This window comes from Megalobrama amblycephala, linkage group LG22, assembly GCF_018812025.1.
Source record: "Megalobrama amblycephala isolate DHTTF-2021 linkage group LG22, ASM1881202v1, whole genome shotgun sequence".
Lineage (NCBI taxonomy): Eukaryota > Metazoa > Chordata > Actinopteri > Cypriniformes > Xenocyprididae > Megalobrama > Megalobrama amblycephala.
The window spans coordinates 22,258,279-22,280,804 of record NC_063065.1 but is presented as its reverse complement, the minus strand read 5'-3'; the positions used below and the strand labels follow the sequence as shown (position 1 = coordinate 22,280,804).

Genomic DNA, 22,526 nt, shown 5'->3' with positions numbered 1-22,526 from the left:
TCAGGCGCAAGGTTGTTCTAAAGGACAGAAGAGCCAGACGTCCTCTTCAGATTAAAATGGGTACAAGGGTGTCACTGCATCCAATTAATCAATGTAGTCTTTTTCCTACTGTATTGACATTTCAAAGGAACATGTCAGCTTTAGGAAGCAGACTTGCTCTTGGTCATATTTGAGAAATTGATTGTAAACAGAAACCAACAAAGATGTTTTTTTCCCCTCTCTCTCTCACTCATGTTTTCCATTTGTGTCCAATATGTACTGAATCCTATTACTAGTAATACAGTAAAAGGAGAAACATCTGTAGACATGTCATTCTGTACTGTAGGCTATAGTTAGTCCAGACCAATAGGTGTGTTTAAACACTGGATAGCGGTTAGTTGCATTTACCTAGGAAAACAGATGAGCAAATTCATTATGAAAGCAATTTATTACAATTCATTGTTTATTTCTTATTCAATTGCTTATTATATGATTTGAATTTGTTTTTTTTTTTGAAGAATCATATTTTCCACAGAAACCTGCAGCCTGAAATAAGCGAATGTCAAATGACATCATACACTTCGAACATTCTATACGTCATCGTTCCATTCTTTCTTTAAGAAATACAACTGTGAAAAATACATAAATGTTGATTAATAATAATAATATTCCACTTTAAACGAAAAGCTTTGCCAGTTAAATAAACATAGGTGCTCAGAAAAATGATTCTCCCTAGCAACAAGTGTAGATGTGCTGCATTTATATTGATAGAGAAAACAGATGGAATATGGGGTCAAACCTTTTTTTTTCCCTGTTGTGTGCTAAAAATCACACACAAAAACAAGTAAACTGCCAACGAGGCGTCTGTGAGAGGCTTTACTTCTAAACTAACAGAAGTAAACAACATCTTTTTATAAACCACCCAAAATATCAGCGAGAGAAGGACCGTTACTCAAACCGCACAAGCAACTTTACCACACATTTCTCACTTTACATCACACTCACATCTGATTTAAAAACCACTTCACCATTTTCTAAAATAAAACCAGTGTCCCTTCATGCGGCGGACAGCATATGCACGGTAACTTTACCTTATGGCTTTTATTACTAGTTTTCTCTCCTCACTTTCGAAGCCTCATAGGGGTCTTTTGTCAACGTGTATCCTTCTGTGTCTCTTTTAACCCTTAAAAAGCTTCTCTTAAATCCTTCTGTCAAAACAAATCACACAAAACAATCCATTCCGCGTCCGTTCGCTGTGAAATAAAGTATTCCACAAAGTCCACCGGTCGCGTTTATCGTCTACGCGTTTGCGTCGGAAAGAAGAGCTGATGAACGTTTCATGAAAAAGTATGAGGTCAGCAGACCCTCCGACAGACCCCGCCCCTACAGGAAATACCTCTCGACGTCATCAGAGCTGCCTTATGACGCCATAAACCGTCTTAGTCCAACACTAAATAGAAAAGATGGGTTTGCCTCAGTAATTTTGTCTTTAAATATTGAATAACAAAAACTGTAAGCCTACGGTTAAAACCTTTATATTAGGAATTAGAGGTATTCTTTTCTGTATTGATTGATTGATTAATTGATTGTGTAATCTCTCTATATTGTATATGTACTGTTATTATTTTATTTATTTTATTTATTTATTATTTTATTATTTTATTAAAACTCATAATTTATCTAAAAGTAACAAGACAGCATGCTATGAGAAGGTAAATCTAATTTAATTGTCATTAGCCATATGTTCCTAACTTTCATAAAGGTCATATACTAAAATATTTTTAAAATATATATATAAAAAAAAAAAAAAGCACAATAGTTATTTATGTATTTAGTTTTATTTTTAATTTTTTTGCTCTGGCTCTTGCCAAGCAAACGTTTAAATCTCTAAAATCTAAAAAAAAAAAAAAAAAAAAAAAAAAAAGAGCTATAATTAAACTATACATTGCAAAGAGGAACACTTAAGAGAAATGAAAGACAAAGAGAAATGACGCAGATAGACATTTAAATAAGAATTACATCAGATCCGGTGCTAAATCAGAAACTATATATATTTTAAAGGGGGAAACCAGGCTATGTTGAAAGTATTGGGTGGGTTCATACAAAAAGGAATGATGGAAAAAGATCCTGTATCATGTGCAAAAAAAAGACCAAGAAAACCTCAGTTGCTATGATTACATAAACACAAGAAAATGAGACGCCCAAAAGAGGCAATGCAGCTTTCGAAATGAATTCCTGCCTGAATACTGAAATACTTCAGCATCTGGTATGAAGGAGTAACTCTAGAAACAGTGTAAAAATGTTGAAACACCATAATGTTGGTGTTTATTATTTGGGCTGATATATATATATATATATATATATATATATATATATATATATATATATATATATATATATATATATATATATATATATATATATATATATATACATACATACATACATACATACATACACATACACACACACTGATCAGGCATAACATTTTGACCACCTTCCTAATATTGTGTCGGTCCCCCTTTTGACCCATCGAGGCATGGACTCCACTAGACCCCTGAAGGTGTGCTGTGGTATCTGGCACCAAGATGTTAGCAGCAGATCCTTTATGTCCTGTAAGTTGTGAGGTGGATCCTCCATGGATCAGACTTGTTTGTTCAGCACATCCCACAGATGCTCGATTGGATTGAGATCTGGGGAATTTGGAGGCCAAGTCAACACCTCAAACTCGTTGTTGTGCTCCTCAAACCATTCCTGAACCATTTTTGCTTTGTGGCAGGAGCATTAACCTGCTGAAAGAGGCCACAGCCACCAGGGAATACCGTTTCAATGAAAGGGTGTACATGGTCTGCAACAATGCTTAGGTAGGTGGTACGTGTCAAAGTAACATCCACATGGATGGCAGGACCCAAGGTTTCACAGCAGAACATTGTCCAAAGCATCACGCTGCCTCCGACGGCTTGCATTCATCCCATAGTGCATCCTGGTGTCATGTGTTCCCCAGGTAAGCGCCGCACCCACACCTGGCCATCCACGTGATGTAAAAGAAAACATGATTCATCACCGTGGTCCAGTTCTGATGCTCACGTGTTCACTGTTGGTTCTTTCAGCAGGTAGACAAGGGTCAGCATGGGCACCCTGACTGGTCTGCAGCTATGCAGCTCCATACGCAACAAACTGTGATGCACTGTGTATTCTGACACCTTTCTATCAGAACCAGCATTAACTTCTTGAGCAATCTTGAGCTACAGTAGCTCGTCTGTTGGATTGGACCACATGGGCCAGCCTTCGCTCACCACGTGCAACAAAGAGCTTTGGCCGCCCATGACCCTGTCGCCGGTTCACCACTGTTCCTTCCTTGGAGCACTTTTGATAGATACTGACCACTGTAGACCGGGAACACCCAACAAGAGCTGCAGTTTTGGAGATGCTCTGACCCAGTCGTCAAGCCATCACAATTTGGTCCCTTGTCAAACTCGCTCAAATCCTAAACGCTTTCCCAATTTTCCTGCTTCAAACACAAAATGTTCACTTCCTGCCTAATATATCCCACCCACTAACAGGTGCCTGTGATGAAGAGATAATCAGTGTTATTCACTTCACCTGTCAGTGCTCATATATAGATATTCACTTTTTTATATTTATATTTACCTTTATTCATATTATAAAAGCGCTCTTTTCAGGGTTAGTACCTCCTAGTTTCAGATCATTCATGTAGTTTGATTGTAATGTTATTGCATATACAACACTGCCCTCTTGTGATCCTTTATATGCACTACATAGGCTGATAAAAGCAGTTCCATAAGGAGCTGCCATATGTGACTTAACCCTCCACAGCACAGAAAGTTTTCTTAAGCCCTATGTTTTGTACATTTTTCTTTAAATGATTACAACCAATTAGAAAGGTTGAGAAAGTAACAAAGAATAGTTCAGTAAAGTGTGGGACTCACTATTAAGCAACCATTTAAAGGGTTAGTTCACTAGTTGGTTAAAATTCTGTCATTTATTACTTACCCTCATGTTGTTCCACACCCGTAAGACCTTCGTTAATCTTCAGAACACAAATTAAGATATTTTAGTTGAAATCCGATGGCTCAGTGAGGCCTCCATAGGGAGCAATGACATTTCCTCTCTCAAGATCCATAAAGGTACTAAAAACATATTTAAATCGGTTCATGTGAGTACAGTGGTTCAATATTAATATTATAAAGCGACGAGAATATTTTTTGGAGCGCCCAAAAAACAAAATAACGACTTATTTAGTGATGGCAGATTTCAAAACACTGCTTCATAAGCATCGGAGCATAAATGAATCAGTGTGTCGAATCATGATTCAGATCGCGTGTCTGCCAACGGCTGAAATCACGTGACTTTAGCGCTCCGAACAGCAGATTCGATACACTGATTCACTGTGCTCCGATGCTTCCTGAAGCAGTGTTTTGAAATCGGCCATCAATAAATAAGTCGTTATTTAGTTTTTTTTTGGCGCTCCAAAAATATTCTCGTCACTTTATAATATTTTTTATTTTGATGATAATTTTCTGTATGATTCTGTACCATTGTTGCACAACGTTGTCCTGAGGCAACGAAAACATATTTTGGGGTTGGTGGAGGGTGGGGGGCAAACTTTTTTTTTTTTTTTTTTTAATCAATAAAATGTTCCCAAATGAACCAAGAAATGATGTGGAATATTTTTTTTTCATGTGCCATTAACATGTGTGCAGTAGAGGGTTAAAATATAATACTTATTTTGACTGATAGAAAAAAAACCTTTCACATTTCTTCTGTAGATAAGGAATTCAGCAGCACTTGTAATAATCAGTCTGGCATATCATCTGGAATAAATGAAATGATTGATAATAAGTTTCACTTTATAGCTAGTCACTTTATAACTAAAGCTTCCCATGATTTTTCTGTTGGAGAATCAACTCAGCAAGTCTTTTGTGTAATTTTGTGTAGTTACCCAGTAGTTTTATGTTTAGTCGATCTGTACATGGCCTGTTCCCAGTCGAGTCAATCCATCTGAGCTACTTGTACTGTAAGTGTTTTAATATGGGCACATCACATCACCTCACCTTTCGCCTGTGACCATTTTGGTGATTCCTTCACATGTAGAATGACATTTGCTTCAGAGAACTGTTGAAACTGATCAGATATGAACTGTGCACCTGATCTGATGGTAAGGGTCAGACCATGACAACTGAAAACTTCCTCCAAGCTGACAATGACTTGATCAGCTGTAGTGGATTTGAGTATTGCATACTCATTATAGCGGCTGTAAGGACTAATGCGGTGTTCACTTTGAACAAAGTAAGCCTTTAGAGCGTAACATCGGTTGAATATCAATCCTATGAAAATATGAGAAAACATTTTCATACACACAGTTATAGCAGGTGATCTGTTCCTGCTCCATAAAGTCATTAGAGAAACTCTGAAATGAGTCTTGAGAGGAGAAACTATTGAGAAATTTGATAAGAAATGAACAACAAATGACCTGAAGACAGTTACAGGAGAGAGCAGAGCCAAACACTCGCAGGATCTCATGACAAGATGAAACAGTTGCTTTAAGATATTTTTAACATGTTATGGGTTGGTTAATTTCTGTTGAAAATTACATCATTGTTCTACAGGAAGTTGAGGCCTACAAAAGCTCAAACTGACCAAAGAGCTAGATGGTCACATGCATTAACACTTAAAGATGTGCAGTTAGTTTAAGGTTAAGGTAAAGTTTCGCTTTACTTTACTACAGAGCAGCTTCACATCAGCTTCATCTGACATTTTATTACTGAAGCAGTTTTGAAAAGTTTGTCTTTTCATATTTGTGGACTGAAACTGTTGAAGATGTTTTGGACTGTTTTTTTCTGTTTGTGTTTGTGGCGTCTGGATGGTGAGTTTTATATGTGTTTTTATGGCTTCAGTTGCTTCTGTTCTGGTACCATGTAATAATGTTTAAATTAGTTGGAGAGGATCAGCATTCACTGTTACAGGGCAGTACTGATGAGGGGCATTCAAACCATTTCTCCACTCAAAGCCTCAACCACGCTTTTTTTAACTCAATCATCTGCGCTATTTACAATCTTAATGGCTGGAAGTAAATCAGTGTTTTTTGCTTAAAGTATTTGCACACTGTAAAACATTTGCTGTAAAAAATGACCAAATTCTGACCATAACATACCATTTTCAATTAAAACAGTAATATACCTTAAAAAACAATGCATTATTGATAATATTTGTTGTTTTCAAGTAAGTAGCCTACAGGAATATACTGTGAATTAACATCGTTCAAAGTCGACATTCAGAGGCTGTGTTCCAAATCACAACCTAGATCCTTATTCATTATTCCCTACTTTAGTTCACTAATACAGTCCACTGATGAACACCCAATAAGCAGAATCACTGAAGGACAGAGAAACAAAACCAGAAAAAAGAGAAGAGATGAGCAGAAACACAAGAACTACCACTGACTTCCAGCCACACTGAGTGTGAAAGTTAAAGGGTTAGTTCACCCAAAAATGAAAATAATGCCATTAATTACTCACCGTCATGTCATTCTACACCCGTAAGATCTTTGTTAATCTTTGTAACACAAATTAAGATATTTCTGATGAAATCCGATGGCTCAGTGAGGCCTTTATTGAGAGCAAAGCCACTGAATTTCTCAAGGTCCATAAAGGTACTAACAACATTTTTAAAACAGTTTATTTGAGTGCAGTGGTTCTACCTTAATATTATAAAGCGACGAGAATAATTTTTGCGTGCAAAAAAACCCAAAATAACGACTTCTCAACAAAATAGTGATGGTTAGTCACTAAAAATAATTAGTTTTCTCTGACTGCTGTAACTGAGTGTTTATAAAGCACATTTGTTATGGCAAGAAAAAGCCAAGAAGAAGCTGGTCAGGTGTTTTTGGTTGTTGTGATGATGCCATAATCATTTTGGACATGTCTGATTCACAGATCTCTTTCTGTTTCTAATCTTTGATTTTATGGGTATTTTAATTTTATATTTATTGATTATAGTATCTCTGAGATTCAAAAGCATGAGATCCAGCAATGTTTCAAGAATCAGTTATTTTGAAGAATATTGAAGTCATATAGTGCATAAAACATTTTAAGCTCCTGCATAACTTAGACAGTCATCAACATTCAGCATATGAATCACAACAATGGTGACATTCAAAAGTTTAATGTCGCAATGCATGATGGGTGCCAGCATAGTACAAAACTCCCAGTATGCACTGCAGCATGAATAAATTATGCAGCTGAATGGTCTTTTTTATTGCCATCACTGTTGAGATTCATGTGCTGATTTTTGATATCTGTGTGTGTCTAAATGATGCTGTAGCTGTTTTTGTTTTGTTTTTTTTTTGAGCATGATCTGTTTAAAAAAATCTTCATAGTAACTGATTGTTGTTAGAACTCTTGCTGTAGTTTCACAGTGGATGTAATGTAAAATTTAAGTCTGCTAATAATGTAACACAAGGGATTAAACACAGTATAAGATCAGTGAATCAAGAGACTATATGATGATTATATCATCATCAGTACATAACTATCAGCATTCAATGATCTTTTTTCCATTAAAAATGTGGCTTGCAAAAACAGTTAAAGCAGCCAGAGAAAAAGAAAAGTGATGATAAAAAGAGCTAGACTAAAGCAAATCTATGATGGTGACCAAAAACCAAACTTTAACACAGTTCGTAAATACGGGAAGAAGGAGGCGGAAACAAAGAACAAAACGAAAGTAATGCCGGCAGACCCTCATGGACGTCTGCCGGCAACACAAACATAACCAAACATAAAATAAAGTCCAGGCCTGGTCCTCTCTCGTCCTTCACTATCGTCGTTCCTCCTTTTATGCTTCCGGAGCTCCTCCGTGAGAGACTGCCGCTCGGTCCTCAACCAGCTGAGAGGCTATTCCTCGCGGTGCCATGCGATGGTACTGGATGCTCGGTGGACAGCTCGATCCTCCTCCGCCCCCTGGAGGACGGCAATGGCTCCTCCGACTGAGGGCAGCCGGCAGCGAGTCCGCCGTTCCCTGCTCGTCCCCTTCATGGCGGACGGCAGCAGGCTCCGGCCCACGGCAAACAGCAGCGACTCCTCCGCTCCCTCTTGGACGGCAGCCACCCCACCCCGTCACCAGGAGCACGGCAGCGAGCTCTCCGTCCCACCTGTTGATAGGCTCCAGCACCACCGACCTCCACAGCACTGCGATCCCCCTCAGCAGCGAGGGCTCTCCGACAGCATGTCCCTCCTTCCTCCCGGGTTTTGGCACCAATGTAACACAGTTCGTAAATACGGTAAGAAGGAGGCGGGAACCAGCGAACGTTTAAACAAAACTTTAATCCAAAATAAACAAAGAACAAAACGAAAGAAAACACAAACATAACCAAACATAAAATAAAGTCCAGGCCTGGTCCTCTCTCGTCCGTCACTGTCATCGCTCCTCCTTTTATGCTTCCAGAGCTCCTCCGTGAGAGACTTGAGGCCGGTGCGACTCGCAGGTGAAGATCGTTAACACTTGCGCCTCGCGCTGTTCCCTCACGGCTCTCGCCTGCCCTGCTCGTCACATACTCCCATCGCCCCTCGCAGGCTGGGGGGTACTCCCGAGACTGCACTCTACTCCCCCCCCCGGGGAGTACCCCCTGTCTCGGCGGCCGCAGCACCTGGGGGTAAGGACAGACGAGACGGGAGAAAAGGAGACAGAAGCACAGGGAGCGACAGAACGAGAGTGGGAAGAGAGGAAAAAAAATTCTTTGTCCGGTTCCCAGACACACTGCTGCTCGGACCTCAACCAGCCGAGAGGCTCTTCCTTGTGGTGCCATGCGATGGTACTGGATGCTCGGTGGATGGTTCGATCCTCCTCCACCCCCTGGAGGACGGCAATGGCTCCTCCGACTGAGGGCAGCTGGCAGCGAGTCCGGCGTTCCCTGCTCGTCCCCTTCATGGCGGACGGCAGCAGGCTCCGGCCCACGGCAAAACAGCAGCGACTCCTCCGCTCCCTCTTGGACGGCAGCCACCCCACCCCATCCCAGGAGCACGGCAGCGAGCTCTCCGTCCCACCTGTTGATAGGCTCCAGCACCACCGACCTCCGCAGCACCGCAATCCCCCTCAGCAGCGAGGGCTCTCCGACAGCATGTCCCTCCTTCCTCCCGGGTTTTGGCACCAATGTAACACAGTTCGTAAATACGAACACAGTTCGTAAATACTGTGTTACATTTTGGCACCAATGTAACACAGTTCGTAAATACGCAGTAAATCGTAAATAGGAGGCGGGAACCGGCGAACGTTTAAACAAAACTTTAATCCAAAATAAACAAAGAACAAAACGAAAGAACACACAAACATAACCAAACATAAAATAAAGTCTAGGCCTGGTCCTCTCTCATCCTTCACTGTCGTCGCTCCTCCTTTTATGCTTCCGGAGCTCCTCCGTGAGAGACTCGAGGCCGGTGCAACTCGCAGGTGAAGATCATTAACACTCGCGTCACCGGCCTCGCGCCGTTCCCTCACGGCTCTCGCCCACCCTGCTCGTCACACAAACATTTTCAATTAAACATCAACATCTTCTGTTAATTCTCAATAAGATCTTCTGTAGAAATAAAGTCAATCTGGTTAGTAATAAGTGTAATATGGAATGGCTGGAAATCAGTTGTAGTTCTTGTGTTTCTGCTCATCTTGTCTCTTTAGTTGTTGTTGTTCCTCTTCCCTTCAGTGATTCTGCTTGTTAACAGCAGGTGTTCATCACTAAAGCTCAATCATCACTTACATATTCACTTATTTATCTCACTACAACACAGTGTTAATGTTACTTTTACTCTTTGTAGTGTGGACACTAGAGGATGTCCCTGTGGGGTTGAAAGGGTTAAAGGTGAAAGATAAAAAGACACACCCACGAAATGTATTTTAACAGTAACAAACTGTAAGTTAAAAAGCAATTATATGCTGGCAAACACTGTTGCCAGTAGTTTACAGTAAAAGTGAGTTTTGCGTGTCACCATTGTGCTGAAGTGTAGAGCCTGTGCTTCAGTCCAGGAAAAGATCAAGAAACATTGATGATATGCTGCATGTTGCTTTATATAAGAGGTGGTGACTGTGTAGTTGCTGATCCAGTGAAAATCTCTTTATTTAAAATATTTTTAGTGGACTCAAATTAAATAAATTCACAGTAATAATATGCACACATTATTGGCATATTATAAATATTAGTTTATAAATTTAAATGGAAGTCGGAGAATTTAGTCTGAGTCGGTTAACTCAAGTTTTAATTTAGTGCATGGTATCTTGACAGTAACATACTGTAGATTACAGTAAAAAAAAAACTACAATCAGCAGTAAATTACTGGTGACAATGTTGCCAGTATTTTACTGTAAAAAAGCCTGGTAAGGTCTAATAGTGTAGTTTCTTTTTATTTAGTTTCTTTTTATTTACCATCTTTGTATTGTTGCTGAATATTATAAACATTACATTAAAATAATTAAAAGTATTTTAGTGAAGCTTCATCAAACCAACATCAAGTGATTTTTTTAATCTGTGAATAATTTCTGTTCTTCAGATGCGTTTGGTGATGAATTAAGGTCAGTGATTGAGGGATTTTCAGTCACTTTAAACTCTGGTCTTACTGAAATTAAGGATGATGATGTAATTCAGTGGATGTTGGTAAATGAAAACACTGTAATAGCTGAAATCAACAAACAGGCTGACAGAATCACTGTATATGATGATGTTCTTGATGGGAGATTCAGAGACAGACTGAAGCTAAACAAACAAACTGGATCTCTGACCATCACAAACACCACAATGAAACATGCTGAACATTATGAACTACAGATCAACAGTAGGAGACAGTATTTCTTTCTTACTGTTTGTGGTGAGTTAAATATTTGTTTAATCTGTTTTATATTTTAATCAACACAAAGATACAATTAATAATCCAAACTCCATCTTGCTTCTGTTGTTTGATGATATTTATTTAAAATTTAAATTTCAAACTACAACCCGAATTCTGGAAATGTAGGGACGTTCTTTTTAAATTTGAATAAAATGAAAAATTTCAAATCACATAAGCCTATATTTTATTCACAATAGAACATAGACAACATAACAAATGTTTAAACAGAGAAATTTTACACTTTTATCCACTAAATGAGTTCATTTCAAATTTAATGCCTGCTACAGGTCTCAAAAAAGTTGGCACGGGGGTAACAAATGGCTGAAAAAGCAAGAATTTTTTAAAAGATTCTGGTGTGAGAACATCTAGCAACTAATTAAGTTAATTGATATCAGGTCTGTAACATGATTAGCTATAAAAGGGATGTCTTAGAGAGGTAGAGACTCTCAGAAGTCAAAATGGGCAGAGCTATGAAAGAGTGCGTAAAAAGATTGTGGAATACTTTAAAAACAATGTTCCGCAACGTCAAATTCCAAAGGCTTTGCAAATCTCATCATCTACAGTGCATAACATCATCAAAAGATTCAGAGAAACTGGAGAAATCTCTGTGCATAAAGGACAAGGCCGAAGACCTTTATTGGATGCCCGTGGTCTTCAGGCACCCAGACAACACTGCATCACTTATCGGCATGATTGTGTCAATGACATTACTAAATGGGCCCAGGAGTACTTCAAGAAACTACTGTCGGTAAACACAATCTGCCGTGCCATCTGCAGATGCCAACTAAAGCTCTATCATGCAAAAAGGAAGCCATATGTGAACATGGTCCAGAAGCGCCGTCGTGTCCTGTGGGCCAGGGCTCATTTAAAATGGACTGTTTCAAAGTGGAAAAGTGTTCTATGGCCAAATTTGACATTCTTGTTGGAAATCATGGACGGCGTGTCCTCCGGGCTAAAGAGGAGGGAGACCTTCAGCGTGTCATCAGCGTTCAGTTGAAAAGCCAACATCTCTAAAGGAATGGGGGTGCATAAGTGCATATGGTATGGGCAGCTTGCATGTTTTGGAAGGCACCATGAATGCTGAAAGGTATATAAAGGTTTTAGAGCAACATATGCTCCCCTCCAGATGACGTCTATTTCAGGGAAGGCCTTGTGTATTTCAGCAGGACAATGCAAAACCACTTACTGCAGCTATTACAACAACATGGATTCGTCGTAGAAGAGTCCGGGAGCTGAATGGGCCTGCCTGCAGTCCAGACCTTTCACCTATAGAGAAAAATATGTCATATCTCTTCAGCAGCTGGAAACCTATATCAGGCAAGAATGGGACCAAATTTCAACACCAAAACTCCAGAAACTCATAACCTCGATGCCCAGTTGTCTTCACACTGTTTTGAAAAGAAGAGGAGATGCTACACCATGATAAACATGCCCCGTCCCAACTATTTTGACACCCCATCAAATTTCAAATGAGCTCATTTTGTGCATAAAATTGTAAAATTTCTCAGTTTAAACATTTGTTATGTTATCTATGTTCTGTTGGGAATAAAATATTGGCTCATGTGATTTTAAAGTCTTTTAGTTAGTCTTAGTTTAGTTTTCATTTTATTCATATTTAAAAAACGTCCCAACATTTCCGGAATTCGGGTTGTATTGACTTTTTTGTAAACCATCAATTGACTACCAGTATTAATCTGTGATAAACCCTGATTCTGTTTGTTCACTCTATGTTTAATGATACAGTTGAAATATCAGTGAAGGAGGGAGATTCAGTCACGCTAAACTCTCGTCTTACTGAAATGAAGGATGATGATGTGATTCAATGGAAGTTTGGAAATTATAAAAACAGTTTAATAGCTGAAATCAATAAATGGGCCAACAACATCACTGTATATGATGATGTTCTTGATGGGAGATTCAGAGACAGACTGAAGCTGGACAAACAAACTGGATCTCTGACCATCACAAACATCACAGCTGAACATACTGGACGTTATACAATATATAAGAAGTATATGGGCATGACTTTCATTCTTGCTCTCTATGGTGAATTAAACATTTTCTGATATATTGCTTTATTCATTTTTAAACTTAAAAATGTTTATTCATAAACAAAAAAAGTTATATGAAAATATTAATTTGTGTTGAACCCTGTTTCTGTTTCTTCTCTGTGTGTTTGATACAGATGAAATATCAGTGAAGGAGGGAGATTCAGTCACTCTAAACTCTGCTCTTACTGAAATGAAGTTGGATCGGATTCTCTGGACGTTTGGACCTGAAATCACTAAAATAGCTGAAATCAACAAACAGGCTGACAGAATCACTGTATATGATGATGTTCTTGATGGGAGATTCATAGACAGACTGAAGCTGGACAATCAAACTGGATCTCTGACCATCACAAACATCACAGCTGAACATACTGGATATTATCTACTACACATAACTGGAGCAAAAGAATCGTTAAAAGCGATCAGAGTTTCTATCTATGGTGAGTAGAAATAATTTTTTCTTTAAATATTCTTGATGTTAGCGTTTATTGACTGAGCTGGGTGGTAACTTACCGTCTCATACCCTGAACTCTCGGTTGATTAACTTACCGTCACATCGAGTGTGCCTGAAAAAAAAACACATCTGGGAGTAAGTTCAGCCAACTCAGAGTATGTTCCCGGTTAAAGGATTAGTTCCACTTTCAAATAAAATTTTCCTTGATATTTTACTCACCCCCATGTCATCCAAGATGTTCATGTCCTTCTTTCTTCAGTCAAAAAGAAATTAAGGTTTTTGATGAAAACATTCCAGGATTATTCTCCTTATAGTGGACTTCAATGCACTCCACTGTTGAAGGTCAAAATTACAGTTTCAGTGCAGCTTCAAAGGGCTAAACGATACCAGATGAGGAATAAGGGTCTTATCTAGCGAAATGTTTGGTCATTTTCTAAAAAAATACTGTAAAAAACTGTATATGCTTTAACTATATATGACCTTCAACAGTGGATTCCATTGAAGTCCACTATAAGGAGATTAATCCTGGAATGTTTTCATCAAAAACTTTAATTTCTTTTCAGCTGAAGAAAGAAGGACATGGACATCTTGGATGACATGGGGGTGAGTAAATTATCAGGAAAATTTTATTTGAAAGTGGACTCATCGTTTAACACATAAGACATTCTCAACAGAGCGATGAATCGATGATTGACCATGGAAACAGACACTAAAAGAAAAAGCGCGCCATTCTACTTCCCTCTTCTTTTGTTTAATGGTGATTTAAAAAACCTGCTTAGTGCACATTGCCACCTATGGGTGTTTGTGCAATAATTTTTTTTTTAAAACTTTTTATTTAATAAGTAATCTTTATTCACTGAGAATAAGAATTATATAGTTTTTTTAGATGATAATTTTTTAATAAGATATCACATATTTATTTTATTATAGAAATTTTTGTATAGAAAACGTCCTGTTATAAAAAGGGAAAAAAGCAGATCCATGTGTAAGATGACAATAAAATAAATACATATTAGAAGTGAATAAACATTTAAACATTATTGCTTTATAATAGTGCATTATTATATATAATTGTGGCGACCAGGGCGGGCGAGAGCCGTGAGGGAACGGCGCGAGGCCGGTGGCGCGAGTGTTAATGAGCTTCACCTGGGAGGCGCACCGGCCTTGAGTCCCTCACGGAGGAGCTCCGGGAGCATAAAAGGAGGAGCGACTACAGTGAAGGACGAGAGAGGACCAGGCCTGGACTTTATTTGACGTTTTATTATGTTTGTGTGGCCGGCAGACGTCCGCGAGGGTCTGCCGGCATTACTTTCGTTTTGTTCTTTGTTTATTTTATATTAAAGTTTGGTTGAATGTTCGCCGGTTCCCGCCTCCTTCTTCCCACATCTATGAACCACGTTACAATAATATTATATGTTGCACATATAATTGTAACTATATAGCTATATATATTAATATAACTATATTAATTATATAACACGCATCTGAATACCTCTTAAGCAAACTAACCCTGACCCCGCCGGAGCAGGTTATATTTAGAGAGCAAGTTGCTATGGCTACTTACATACCCTGAAAGTTACCTCCGCTTTTGGAACCAAACGTTGAGGTTATTTTACATAACATGCTTTCTTGAAATACCTTCCTGATCTCAGTTTGATGTTTTTATTCCTCAGACTCTGTCCACTGTTGTTGTTCTACTGCAAGCTGTGATCCGATTGGTCCTCTCTGCTCTGGTGGGCGTGGCTACTGTCATTATTCTGGTTTATGACATCAGATCCAGAAGAGCTGAACAAGATCGAGCACATATTCACACATCAGGTACATGATTGATGATGTCATTTCTCACAAAACTGATTTTGCATATATTAATATTTGTGAGATTTATTAATTTATGGCTGTATATGTTCATCTTTTTCAGGAAGTATTGAAATCTAAAGCAGAACGCTTTAAGTCTGTTAAAGTTCTTCAAGGTGCCGTAGAACGACTTTTCAAAAGATGTAATATAAGTCTAAGGTGTCCCCTGAATGTGTCTGTGAAGTTTCAGCTCAAAATACCCCATAGATTTTTTTTTAATAATTAATTTTTTTTAACTGCCTATTTTGGAGCATCATTAACTATGCACCGATTCAGGCTGCGCGGCCCCTTTAAATCTCTCGCTCCCTGCCCTCCGAGCTCTCGACTATAAGTGCAGTTATATAGTGCATAAACAAAGTTCACACAGCTAATATAACCCTCAAATGGATCTTTACAAGATGTCCGTCATTCATGCTGCATGCATGCATCGATTCCTGTGAGTATAGTATTTATTTGGATGTTTACATTTGATTCTGAATGAGTTTGAGGCTATATGCTCTGTGGCTAACGGGCTAATGCTACACTGTTGGAGAGATTTATAAAGAATGAAGTTGTGTTTATGAATTATACAGACTGCAAGTGTTTAACAAATGAAAATAGCGAGAGAATACAGTAAGAAATGATGGTAACTTTAACCACATTTAACAGTACATTAGCAACATGCTAACGAAACATTTAGAAAGACAATTTACAAATATCACAAAAAATATCATGATATCATGGATCATGTCAGTCATTATCGCTCCATCTGCCGTTTTTCGCTATAGACCTTTTTCACAAGAATCGGAAATCACGTGACGCAGGGTAAAGTTAGTTCCGCTATGCGTCTACGGCTATTAGATTGATATGCTCTTTTCTCAAATATCGCTTCTTACCTTTTCTGTTTTGTCTGTTTTCCAAATAGCTTTTCTATAATCTACAAAGAAATTATTTTCTACTTGTTTGTAGCTTATACAGCCACTCAGACCGTTGATCGAATTTACCGGCAGGTGGATTTATTACGAGCCGTAAGCTACTGTAAAGGCTACGCAGCTACTCATTCAGCAATTTCCCAGATCGTATTACGTACGACGAACATTATTTATATAATTTATTAATTTAAAAAAAAAATTAACTCCCAATATATACTTTAATGTGGGATATAAAGTCGTGAGATACATATATTGTCGTGAGTTTAATACGTTTTAAAAATATATAGTATGTTAATCTCATATGGTATCACATCCCACATTCAAGCATGTTATAATTAATCCTGATCGATTAAAATGATTAAACTAAGACAATTTCCAACACCACACTGTACACAACTATCAGTCTTTGCATGTTGCAACAGCACAACAATACTGTGCATAATACACACTTTAAGATGATGACGACAGGAAAATGAGTGAGAGATGACTTAAGTGTTTATATCCAGAAATATCCAGGGTGCGAGCGGTCCTGCTTCATGAATCAGAGGATCAGGCTTGTGTGATAAGGATCTGCCAGTCGATCATTTCCCCAGCACGTCGCTAAAAACACTCTATACATCCCAATATGTGCATACTATCCACCCTAAATAGTACTGAATATTACTAATGTCACATAGTATGCACGTTGAACGCAGACACTGTCTTTACAGACATGGAGCGCGATAATGCACAGCCGCGCCAAACAGACACAAAGAATATAACCAGTTTAACCGCCATCACTTCGAATGATTTATTAAATGTAGCTCTTAATGAGAGCGCTGTAGTCTCACCAATAATTCACCAAGACCGTTCAAACATTTTCATGACATTTAATTCGTAAAACGACTTTGATTCCCGAACTGGTTCTGATCGAGGCTATCTATCACTGTAACCGGAAAAACTTTTACACTGCGTGGCTCATTCCAGAAGCCAAAAACCCGGAAGTGTGAAAAAGGTCTATTGTTCTTGCTTGCTTACCTAGTCTGATGATTCAGCTGTGCACAGATCCAGACGTTAATACTGGCTGCCCTTGTCTAATGCCTTGAACATGGGCTGGCAATGTAAATTTGGGGGCGTACATTTAATGATCCTGACTGTTACGTAACAGTCGGTGTTATGTTGAGATTCACCTTTCTTCAAGTTTTTAAACAAGTGAGATTTATATAAGAAGGAGGAAACATGGTTTTGAGACTCACTGTATGTCATTTCCATGTACTGAACTCTTGTTATTCAACTATGCCGAGGTAAATTCAATTTTTGATTCTATGGCACTTTCAAGTTTGCATTTGTTCTACTAGTGTTTTTTTTTTAATAAATACTGATGATTTTTTTATAAATACTGATGATTATTTGAGTTTGCGCTTGCAGTGTCAGATTTTTAAAAATCTTATTTCTAAGGCTTTGTTTATTTTTCTCTCAGATAAAAAAAAAATGAATAAAGAGACACACAGATCTCACTTTACTACTACTACTGTATATTTGCTGTATGTATTTGCTTGCCTTTATCAATAAAGTTTTCTCACTCTTGAGATTCATCTCTCTCCATGTTTTATTATGTCACATTTATTATGTCGAGCACCTTAGGAATACTAACTTTGTGTATTTTAACAATTTCAGCAGTGTGGCACATATAAAACTTATCATATTAAAACGCTATTTGTAAATGTTTACATATAATTAAGCTCATTAGTTTTCCTTTTGTTTTTCTATCCACAATAAGAAACAAACAGCCTATGCATTTTTCCCATAGACTTTTGGAAAATCGCAAAAAATAAGCTCTGTGTTTAACAAAGGGTTATGACACTTACACATTTTGTCTATCAAGATAATCTTTAAAGTTAACACAACATTTATAGATTTTGAAGCCTAAATAAAGTCATCAGATATAAAAAGCTAACAGTAGGCTATAAACGGACTACAGCCCACCATGGTCATGAATCAACGTCACCACCACCAAGCTTCCTCAAACTTTATTTAGAAAACGACTTTATTTAAAAACATGCTCGCTGATTATGATCTGCGCTGTGTATCAATACTTATCCACTTTTTCATAAGAAATGCTGTCCAAATGTCCTGTTTGTCATGATGATGTCTAAAGTCCCCGCCAAAGGAAGTAGTCCCTTTTAGCAACTTGTTAGCAACCGCCGTTTTTTAGATAAAGGTTTAAAAGATCACAAGCGGGTTATAACTGGTGTGTTTTATGTCATAGATCAAAACGTGAAAATATTTAGAGGCTTTGTTAACCACAGACATTATTTCAGGCGAATTAGCAAAAACCCATTCAAAAAACCCATTGACTTTAAGGCGATGGAACCTGAAGTCCTAAAATGCTAACTCGCTTCCAGGGTTTGCATACAAAAACACATCATCTCTGAGGTACTCTATTTCAGATCAAGCTTACTGAACACAGTTGAGCCATTTATATCTTGAAGGAGCTCAAATTGGGCACCAGCCCCGAATTATTGCTTTATTTGTCCGTCTCATACCCAAATATCACAGTCTTTAGCAGCTTGTCTAAAACATGTGATAATTTGTTGCACAGTCTCACAGTGCTTTTGAATGACCGTCTCACTAATGCGTTGTTCACTCTGAATAATGTTAGCATTTAGAGCAGTGGTTCTCCACTAGGGGGCTCGATAGATAATGAATATTTATTAATTTATTTTATCACAGGTACAAAGTTTTGTTTGGATTGATGCTGAAATGTACAACATACACAGCAATATCCTCAGTGAACATGATTAGTGAAGTATAACACACCCACCATACCACATAAAATAGACATAAACAATGTTAGTTTTCTACTACTTTATGGAAGAGTCACATGATAGACCTTTATATGCTAACGCTGACCTTGATAACAGGGTGATCGGCAGCCATTTCGGTTTGAGATGTTCAGCTGCATCACTGTCACAGAATGCTGTTTATTAGCATGTGAAGTCATTCTTTGTCTGTTGAAAATCTTACAGTAATGTCTTCAAAACTCTCCTTTTCAAAATAATTATTTTGCTAAATGTTATATTTGCAATGTTGTACTTGAAACAGCTTATAATTTGAGGAGATTTCTTATAATATCCATGTATTTCCCATCCTTCTGTGCGTGTGTCTGTTGGTTTGGTTTGGTTTGTCACCCTTGAGAAAAGAACTAATAGATTTTAAAGCAAAGCAGTCCTTTGAGACAGAGGTGGTTTATATATGTTTTTTGTTGATTAAAGCTGTTTTAACTGAAAGATTGCATTGATTTTCAGCTCAACCCTCTTCATGTTGTATATTCTGGGAATTGGTTTTGTTTTGATCGATAAACTCGAGCCTTGAGGAGTAGAAGGTAATGAAAGAAAGCTTGCGTTACTCTTTCCTGGTGTTTTAATGCTGGACTCAGCGGCACATGAGCAAACATTCACCTGCAGGCGTCGCAGTCAGAGAAAGATAACGAAATATATTTGCTTTTTTAAATAAGACCAATATCACATTTTCTGTCTGTTTTCAAATGTTTAAAGAGTTTAAATACAGAGACTGGGCTAGTTGTCACAAAGACTATATCTCAGTAACTATAAAAGTTTGAGATCAATCAAAGTCCCTTTAAGGCAAGCCATTTCACTCGGCGGCCAATTTTTGTTTTGTGCATCTCCAATTTTATTTGAAACATCAAATTCTCCAAAGCTTATGATTAAATTTCATATTTGAAACCACCAATGAAATCTGAACAACAACTGTCTCAAAAACTTTGTTTCTAAATGCTCAAATCATGACTGCATTTATAGTAGAGAAGTATAGTAGTATAGTACTATAGTACTATATATAAGTATGTACAAATTCAAAGTACTTATAAAAGAGTAGGCAAAAAGTACCCGGATGACCTACTTCTGGCAAGGTTCTGAAGTGTGCATACGATGGACACTTTACTATCCCATTAGGATAGGCCACGGGAGAGGATTTGTAAATGGTAGTGAAGTGACGAAACTGGCGCTGGTAGGTCACATGATAATGACAATATGGCGAATTCAAAAGTACCTATTTATGACATTTCGGACACAGCCATCATCTCAGAACACTGACTGAAGCACACTTTAGCATATTTAAAAATAAGAGTATGCCTACTCATAACAGAAATAATATAGCTACTTGTAATGTTTATTATGGAAGCTTGTTTACGCCACTAAAATAATAATTGCAACTAATAATAATAATTGATAATAAAAAATAATAATTGCAACTTATCTCAAAATCCTGACAATTGCGAGTTTAAATCTAGCAATTCTGAGAAATAAAGTCTTTAATAAAGAATTCAAAGTCAGAATTGCATGATATAAATTATCAGTTAAAGTCCAAATTGCGTGATATAGTCGCAATTCTGACTTTTTTTCTTGCATTTGCGAATTTTTATTATGCAGTTCTGACTATATCTTCCAATTCTGACTTCATATCACACAATTCTGACTTTATATCTCCCAATTCTGACTTCATATCTCCCAATTCTGACTTTATATCACACAATTCTGACTTTATATCACGCAATTCTGACTTTGTAACTCGAAATTCTGACTTTATATCACACAATTCTGACTTTATATCACGCAATTCTGACTTTGTAACTCGAAATTCTGACTTTATATCACACAATTCTGACTTTATATCACACAATTCTGACTTCATATCTCCCAATTCTGACTTTATATCTCCCAATTCTGACTTTATATCACACAATTCTGACTTTATATCACGCAATTCTGACTTTATAACTCGAAATTCTGACTTTATATCACACAATTCTGACTTTATATCAAACAATTCTGACTTCATATCTCCCAATTCTGACTTTATATCACACAATTCTGACTTTATATCTCGCAATTCTGACTTTATAACTTGAAATTTCGACTTTATATCACACAATTCTGACTTTATATCTCTCAATTCTGACTTTATATCACACAATTCTGACTTTATATCACACAATTCTGACTTATATCTCGCAATTCTGACTTTATAACTTGAAATTCTGACTTTATATCTCTCAATTCTGACTTTATATCACACAATTCTGACTTTATATCTCTCAATTCTGACTTTATATCACACAATTCTGACTTTATATCTCGCAATTCTGACTTTACATCACGCAATTCTGACTTTATAACTTGAAATTCTGACTTTATATCACACAATTCTGACTTCATATCTCCCAATTCTGACTTTATATCACACAATTCTGACTTTATATCACACAATTCTGACTTCATATCTCCCAATTCTGACTTTATAACTCGAAATTCTGACTTTATATCAAACAATTCTGACTTCATATCTCCCAATTCTGACTTTATATCACACAATTCTGACTTTATATCACACAATTCTGACTTTATATCTCGCAATTCTGACTTTATAACTTGAAATTCTGACTTTATATCACACAATTCTGACTTTATATCTCTCAATTCTGACTTTATATCACACAATTCTGACTTTATATCTCGCAATTCTGACTTTACATCATGCAATTCTGACTTTATAACTTGAAATTCTGACTTTATATCACACAATTCTGACTTCATATCTCCCAATTCTGACTTTATATCACACAATTCTGACTTTATATCACACAATTCTGACTTCATATCTCCCAATTCTGACTTTATATCTCCCAATTCTGGCTTTATATCACACAATTCTGACTTTATATCACGCAATTCTGACTTTATAACTCGAAATTCTGACTTTATATCACACAATTCTGACTTTATATCAAACAATTCTGACTTCATATCTCCCAATTCTGACTTTATATCACACAATTCTGACTTTATATCTCGCAATTCTGACTTTATAACTTGAAATTTCGACTTTATATCACACAATTCTGACTTTATATCTCTCAATTCTGACTTTATATCACACAATTCTGACTTTATATCACACAATTCTGACTTTATATCTCGCAATTCTGACTTTATATCTCGCAATTCTGACTTTATATCACTCAATTCTGACTTTATATCACACAATTCTGACTTTATATCATTAAATTCTGACTTTATATCACAATTCTGACTTTATATCTCGCAATTCTGACTTTATAACTTGAAATTCTGACTTTATATCACACAATTCTGACTTTATATCTCTCAATTCTGACTTTATATCACACAATTCTGACTTCATATCTCCCAATTCTGACTTTATATCTCCCAATTCTGACTTTATATCTCGCAATTCTGACTTTATAACTTGATTTCGACTTATATCACACAATTCTGACTTTATATCTCTCAATTCTGACTTTATATCACACAATTCTGACTTTATATCACACAATTCTGACTTTATATCTCGCAATTCTGACTTT

The 22,526-nt window shown here is 37.2% G+C and overlaps 2 protein-coding genes across 6 annotated transcripts in view; one reads left to right on the top strand and one right to left on the bottom strand.

The window, feature by feature from the left end:
• Positions 1-1,350, bottom strand: part of itgb1a (integrin, beta 1a) — a 51,091-nt gene extending 49,741 nt beyond the window's left edge. For both annotated transcript variants that reach the window (XM_048173991.1, XM_048173992.1), the window contains exon 1: positions 1,071-1,350. The gene's annotated coding sequence lies outside the window, so the exon portion shown is untranslated. The remainder of the gene's footprint in view (positions 1-1,070) is intronic.
• Positions 1,351-5,638: 4,288 nt separating this feature from the next.
• LOC125258476 lies at positions 5,639-15,470 on the top strand. 4 transcript variants are annotated; one of them, XR_007182630.1, is made up of 6 exons: positions 5,639-5,866; positions 10,536-10,850; positions 12,615-12,917; positions 13,057-13,362; positions 15,050-15,194; positions 15,295-15,470. XR_007182630.1 is itself a non-coding variant. In XM_048175431.1 (6 exons), the coding sequence occupies exons 1-6, from the start codon at positions 5,864-5,866 to the stop codon at positions 15,309-15,311; spliced, it is 915 nt and encodes a 304-aa protein (XP_048031388.1). In that variant the 5' UTR covers positions 5,639-5,863; the 3' UTR covers positions 15,312-15,470. The 4 variants fall into 4 exon arrangements, 3 of the variants coding, with proteins under 3 accessions (XP_048031388.1, XP_048031387.1, XP_048031386.1); XM_048175431.1 differs by having other exon boundaries at positions 10,679-10,850; positions 15,081-15,194; XM_048175430.1 differs by having other exon boundaries at positions 10,558-10,850; positions 15,081-15,194.
• Positions 15,471-22,526: the final 7,056 nt, after the last annotated feature.